Consider the following 7,460-nt stretch of genomic DNA (forward strand, 5'->3'; position numbering starts at 1 on the left):
TCGCGGCACGGGTTGCAAAGCCTTAGGCCATGATTCGTGAGGAACGGACATCTGCGGTTGGACGACTTGGGCGATCGGATGCGTTCCGGGAACCTCGGTCGGCCGGCTGCGGGCGTCCTATACATGATGCTCTCGGTCTGTTCTTGGCCTAGAACGGGTCGGGGGTGTTACAGTGGGGGAGAATTGTAACATCCGCAAAATGCAATCCCGGTTAGTGCATCGGTCGATGCAAGGCCGGTTAAGTGCGAACAAGTTTAAGTTAAACGCTGCGTTTTGGGTTAGGGAATACTTTTAAGTCGTGTTTTTGTCTCATTCGGCGGGTTTAGCCGTTTTTGAGAGAAAAGTGTTAAAGATTTTAAAAGTTATGTAGAATCTATTGTTATTATATCAAGATTTTGTTAAAGTTTGTTAAAGTTTAGTGTTATTAGTTTGTGATTTGTAAAAAGTAATTTAAAATCTTAAAAAAATTGGGTTATTGGATTCAAACTTTTATAAAGTCATTAAAAGTTTTGTGTTATTCAATTAAAACAAAAAAATCTATGATTGTTAATGAATTCAATTATTATGTTATTGTTCATGATTTTAGACACTTTCTTTACAAAATAAAGTCATCGAAAGTATCAGAAAAATACAAGGATTGTTTGGAAAACTTTACAAGATTTTAGAAAACTAATCAACAAAACTCTCTAGCCATCTTTAACAATCTTTCACTTATTCATTTTTAATAATTTTGTTAAACTCTTCAAAAATCTTTATAAATTAGTTATCGCTCTATTTGGAAAACATTCATTAAATGATAATAAAATTATATGAACGCGGTTAAAATCTAGTTACACTGACTAAACAAACCTGCTCCATTTCTTTTTCCCCATAATACATTATTGAAAACAAAAGGAAAGAGAGAAACTCATCTTGCAAAGAGATAGTTTTGGATTCATGCAACATGTTTTACAATTAGAAAAGCTATTAACGGTTCTCTTGGAATTTGATATTAAACATCGGACGTAAAGGTTCTACCACAGACTCTTCTTCTTCTTCTTCATCGCCACCATTGTCAGATGATATTTCTTCTTCTCTAGGTTGCCTTTCTTGTTCCTCAGCTGTAGTGTTTGGTTTTATCTTCTTCTCCTGCTTTTTCTGCTTCTTCTTTTGGCGTTTCAAACGCTTCTTTGATGTCTTTTCCTCTGCAGCTTTCAGTTTCTCTTCTCTTCTTATAGTAAACTCAGCCATTTTTAACCGCTTGCTGTAGTCAATATCCATCCTTGTTAGTCGGTCTTGTTCTCTTCGCCTCATTTGCCGGTACTGTAAAAAGAGAGTGATTCATCGTTATCACACAAGTCAAGATATCTAGTAAATTATGCAAAGGATGTACACACGCTAATCAATATTTAGGGCCAAACATCAGAAAGTACTCAAGCCATAACCTATATAATTCACATAATCAGCACCGATTTACTAAACCACACGAGCCTCCCGCAAAAAATACTCTGGAGTTCAAGCTCTATCAAACTTTTAACAAGGCATAAAGAGATTGTGAAGAATATAAAGTCAGAAACACACATTTCGACTAAGAAATTTCAGATTCCTGTTATGACAACAAGGACTTCTCTTGATTAATCAACGGTAGCTTCAAAACCACACCTAACCATGCCGAGAACAAAAGACCAGGCATTGAATCCAGCCATTTTGAGTTACGAAAGAACAGGATTCGTCTTTAACCACCTACAATTTTGAATTAACTTTTACAGTTTTCGATCCTAGAAGTTGAAATCTATCACAGCCGATTCAAGTAATTAAATTCATTCCGTAGTTAGTTGTGTGTTTAGCTACTCTCACATGAGCATCCCGCATATAATACTCAAAAGTCCATATATAGCTCTATCAAATTCTTATAACTAAGAAAATTCAGATCCCAACAACAAACTCATCCTAATTGAGTGAGAATAGCTACAAAACACACAACTAAGTACGCCTAAGAACCAAAAGACTAGGCCATGTTCGCAATACCTTCTTCGATTTCAGAAGTAATCATAATTTTTCGATTTAAGCTATACAGGGCTAAGATTGAATTACCTGGTGAAAATCACCGGAACCAGAACCAGCGGAACTTCCAGAAGTATTGCTAACGCGAACAGGAACGTTCTCGAGGATTCGTCTGAGCTTTACTTCTAGATCTTCTTCGTCTTCAAGCATCACCGGCGGTTTATACTCAACGATAGATGAAGATCCTCCGTGATCTGCCTTCTTCGCTTCCATCAATGCCGACGCCGTCGTGGCAGCAACCACCAATCGTGTGTCGCCTTGCTTTGGCTTCCCGGACGACATCGTCAAAAACCCTAATTCCGGTCACAATTTGGGGATTTTTTTTGTTTGTTTGTTTGCGACTTCACGTGGGGACGATAGATAATTTTGCTTTTAATGTCTATAAGAGTATATCAGAAGGGCTTTTTGGGCTTGGGCTGGACTTTATCTTCTTTTTTTTGGGTTGGTGGATTGGACTTATCTCCCCTCCATGGTTTATTTTTGTCATTGAGAAAAAAAACATGTATAATTTTTCCTTTTTTTTTGGAAAAATAAGTGAATTTTTATTTATCAATAAAGAAGAAAAAGAAAATGTAATATTTTCCCCAAGATATGTCTTCTTCAGAATTGCCTATTTTGAATTAATCTTATAAAGCTAATTTTTGTCGTAAAAGAAAGGATTTTGCGCAAAATACCATTTTTTGGCAACTTCTAACTTCTATTTCTAAAAAAATGCAGATTAATCATATGAATTCAAAAGTAATATGCAATATAACCCTTATATGTATCTTCTAAACGTTTATACGCTCACATACATTAGATTTTTAAAAATTCTAATTGTAGATTTGAACTCTTAGTCGTTGAATGGTCACTCTAAGTTGTGACGTCGAGAAACCATATAAACCTCTGATTATCAACTAACAGAGAACCGTTGCATCTGTAGAACATATGTAAAGAGTATAAATGTAAGCCCCAGTTGATGTAAATATTACCCGAAAGAATAGAGCTGTCCTAAGCGTTCATAAAGTCTACAAGATACACGAAACAGGATACAAAGAATACTCTACACATGACCTAGTTAACCAAACATCCATGAAAATGTGGTTTTAGGCTTTTAGCATTAAAGAAAAACGATATGTTAAATATTTTAGATGAGGTCAATTGTAATTAAGACAAGCATCGTTTTTGTTGAATGACATCATTCATCTAGTTTAACACCATAATCAAATGTTAACAAATCAGTGAAGAATCCTGGATCAGTTTCTTCTTCTTCTACAATAATCCAATCCTCATCATTGAAACCTGGGATCGAACGAACACTACCGTTTGCAATAACGCCATTGACCTAGTTCTATTTTCCTACAGTTTGGGTATTGCATTAACTCTTTCCATTGAAAGCTGATCCAATACAATACGTACACAAAGAAACCATGTGAACACAAAAAAATTTTAGATGTCTTTATGAAAAAACAATAACACATAAAACATCAAAACTAATTAAACTCGTGATACTGAATGATTTATGATATAAAATGAAATTAAAAGTACTATTAACTTATGCTGCAAACTAGCTTACACTGATTAGGTAAATAATCCTAATTAAAATATCTTTAGACAATTTAGGTCGTCTAAAACCCGTATATAATTGTTCGAACATACAAAGAAATGAAAGATTTTTTTTTTAAAAAATGGCCTAACATATCACATCATAAATAACAATCCCTGAAAATTAATTCTTTCAAAGTACGTATTATTTACAACAAAAAGCCGAAAAAGCTATCTTCAACACTTGAGAAATTAAGGAGCTCTGCAAACGAACTAAAAAGGGAGGCATTTTATATTACACATTAATGAATTATTTCCTTTTTCAAATGAAAATTTCAGAAAATAAAATAAAATTATTTTGTGTACAAAAAAGAGATTACCAAAATGAAACTTGTGATCATATTTAAGTATTAAAAATGTTAGATGATCATCATTATTGTTAACTAACGACTCGAGACAAACTGAACACAAATCTGATCCCACAAGAAGAGAATCACAATTGGCATCATTAACCGTTTTGACTTTGAGGTCAAACCCCAATTGCTTGCTCTCATTTTCACTCTCTGATTCAAAGTTCTAAATAGCTTTTTGTTTTCTTTTCTCAAAATTGAAATAAAAAACAACAAAAGAACTCCAACGCAATCTCAGATTTTGTTTTAATTAGATAATCATAACAAGCTATTTTAAATCAAGAACTCTTCACAAAAGAAGAAGAAGAGACTATCGCTCAACTCTTGATAAAATGTATGAAAATCCAAAACATACATATCATGATTATATAGACGGATGTTACAGAAAATTTTACTCTGTTTGTCACACTCTTTTGACACTTTTGAAAGATGTACTTATTTCTCACTAATCTGTCAATATATTAGATCTTCTAGGTTTTTTTTTTCCCTTCATTTTATCAAATATTTATGCATGATTTCTGTTTATTAAGTATATTATGACCATTCATATTCTGCATTTTTTAATTATATTGGTTAGAAAAAATGTTCTAAATAATATTATGCTATAACTCTCTCCGCATCTCTGGTCTTATGGGAAGCCACTCTTCGTATCGGAAATGTCTCCTCGGGACACCTTGTTCCGGTATTATGCCATATTTATGTTAATTTTATTTTCATTTTTTGCCATATTTGGGAAATTTGTTAGTGTATCCTGAATTATTGTTCAAAAAAATCAGATTAAAATTTTGTTTAAAACACATGTTTTAATTTAAATTGGTGCTTAAACAAAAGAGAGAGACATTTAATTTAAGTAAAAAGAAATATGCTGTAAAAAATAAAGTAAAAAGAAAATATGGATGGATGTATAAACTTATTGTTTTACAATCTCTTTATAACAAATAATAATTGCAATTAAATTTAGCATATTTTTCTTATTAGAAAAATTTTCTAATAGATTTAGTTATATAATAGATTACTTTTGGTTTTATATACTTTAAAAAAAAATTAATTGCAATATTTTTATTTTTAGAATTTTTAGTATTTTTCCTATAATTTTTAAATAAAATTTATTTTCACACGTGTGAAAATATTATGGATATAATCTGAAAAATGTTACGATTATATGAATTAATAACATTGAAAACTAAATTTTATATAATAAGATAACATACAAGGACAAGCAAAGAAAAAATGTTATGTGGTACGTACGCATCCCCATTTTTGACTTCTAGTATAAAGTCTATACTAGATTAAGACCCGTGCTAGAGCACGGGTTGAAATTCATTTTATTTATATTATAAATTTTATATAAAATATATTATAATTTATGTGATTGTTTTAAAAAGATTTTTTGCTAAATATGATGGCTTGAAAAAAGACACATATTTTGTAAGTTTTATATTGTTAATGATTTTAGATAAGTACATGTGCTATAACACTGGTTAAATTTTATTTTATACAAAATTTTGTATATTTTATATTTTAAAATAAAATTTTAATATGTTGTATTAGTTTATGTATGTGAAGTTATTTCAACAATGCATATTCTACATCATGACTTGAATGTCATTATAATACATGATTTTGTAAATTTGGTTTTTAAAAAGCGAGTTATTATACTTTTTGTTTTAATATACTTGGTTTTTTTTAATTCTTTCAAATTATAGTGACATATTATTGTCATTTCTATAACAAATCAATTTAAAGTGTTTATAGTTTCTAACTTTTATATCAAGTTTCAATATTTTAAAAAGATTTCAAAATAAATTATTTAAAGTTTATTATATTATATAAAACTATAAAATTCAACAAAAAAATATGAAATTGAATTTAAATATTCAAATTTTGACTCGTTACTCAGTAAAATTTTTAATTCAATAGATATTATTTTTAAAGAATAATATTACTAAAGCTTGAATATTTTATAGATTGAACAATTTATACTTGTTTTTAAAAATTCAACTTATTTTATATTCGGAAATAAAACTATTTTTTTATTATAATAAATAATATGATAATTTATTTGTTTCACAAAATAGACTCATATATAAAAATGAGAGGTGAAGTATAATGATAATTAACAAATTAATATGTTAAGTTAGATATCAAAAGATTTTAATATATATGAATAATTTAATAAAGAAAATTAATATGGCAAGTTAGATGATATTAAATGATTTTTTAGAATATTTTCTTTATGATTTTTGGAAATAAATTAAAGTTGCACCCACTATTTAACTTGTAATCAATTAATTTATAACATATTTATAACTAACTTATTAAAATTATATAGTCTACAAAACAATGTTGTGTATTTCTGTTTTATTATAAAGAGAATAATATATGGCAAGTAATTAATAAAAGAACCCTGAGTGAACCATACAACTCCGGTTTAAGAACAAAAAGTTCAATTATTAACCAATATAAACTGAAAACACAATTTTAAGTTTCCTAAAATCACCAAAAAAAAAAAAAATGCTTAGTACAGCTTAGTAAGGCTTAGTACGACTTAGTCCAAATTTGTAACTTCTTCACGGGGAAGTCTCTGAGGTTACCAGAGCTACAAAAGAACTTCCGCGGCAAAGATACATCGTTTTTCTTGGGATGCCTAAAATCTTCTCACTAGATTAAGGTCTTGTGTGTGCACGTGGAGAAGACACTTCGTGAAGTTCTTGTAATGCCTCAAGTTTTCTCACTTAAAGGAAAATCACCCTCATGGAGAGGGATAAGTTGTGGGGATCCTCATTTGCCGATTAATAGTAAATCAGGGATGTGCAAAGATGGAGTCATCTATTATGCGGCTTGGAACGTCAACCGAGAGCTTTTTGTGATGAGCTTAAATCTGGAAAGTGAAGTGTTCTCTCCAATTTACCTTGGAGACCAAATCACAGAAGTGGACCATATGTCCATTCAGATGATGAATTATGATGGTGATGTCTCTCTTGTCATTCGCCAACCACTTCCTGAGGGAACCTGATAAATTGATGAGAGTAAAGACACATAATGTGTTAAAGAGAATTATATTAGAGTCATATAATCATAATTGTGTAAGATACATTCTCTTATATAGATATGAGTTTCCTAAAATAAGATAAGGATAAATGTAAACTATATATATTTATACATTCGTGATAGTGCTAAACTTCCTAAACAAATATTAACATTTATCTAATATGTTCTAGATTCTTCTAGAATAATATCTTCTTGATTTCCATATTCGGGTTTGTCATCTCGACCATCGATCTCTGATTCTTCATCTCCCAATATCCCCGGCAAGCTCATACATGGTAACACGGATGAGATTGGACATATCTTCAAAATAACAGCTTTATACCCGTCCTTCGAGTCATCATCGATGTTTATGCCCAGCCGTAGGGTCATCAACAATGTTTATACTCGGCCGTAGAGTCATCTTCGTGGCATTTATACTCAGTCATAGATTCA

General features: G+C 30.6%; 1 protein-coding gene across 1 annotated transcript; it reads right to left on the reverse strand.

Annotated features, from left to right (window-relative positions):
- Nucleotides 1–836: 836 nt before the first annotated feature.
- On the reverse strand, nt 837–2,412 carry LOC104766708 (uncharacterized). The gene is made up of 2 exons (XM_010490646.2): nt 2,074–2,412; nt 837–1,302 (listed from the first exon to the last, which is right to left on the reverse strand). Exons 1-2 carry the CDS (start codon nt 2,323–2,325, stop codon nt 967–969), a joined length of 588 nt encoding a protein of 195 aa, XP_010488948.2. The 5' UTR covers nt 2,326–2,412; the 3' UTR covers nt 837–966.
- Between the last annotated feature and the right edge of the window lie 5,048 nt (nt 2,413–7,460).

The sequence above is a fragment of the Camelina sativa genome, chromosome 19, assembly GCF_030686135.1.
Source record: "Camelina sativa cultivar CO46 ecotype springtype chromosome 19, ASM3068613v1".
NCBI classification, from domain to species: domain Eukaryota; kingdom Viridiplantae; phylum Streptophyta; class Magnoliopsida; order Brassicales; family Brassicaceae; genus Camelina; species Camelina sativa.

Excerpts from the sequence above, each read along its gene's own strand:
- LOC104766708 (XM_010490646.2), bottom strand. The coding sequence starts at position 2,325 with ATGTCGTCCGGGAAGCCAAAGCAAGGCGACACACGATTGGTGGTTGCT. Across the intron at positions 1,303-2,073 it reads GTTCCGGTGATTTTCACCAG|TACCGGCAAATGAGGCGAAG; the intron begins GTAATTCAATCT and ends CTCTTTTTACAG.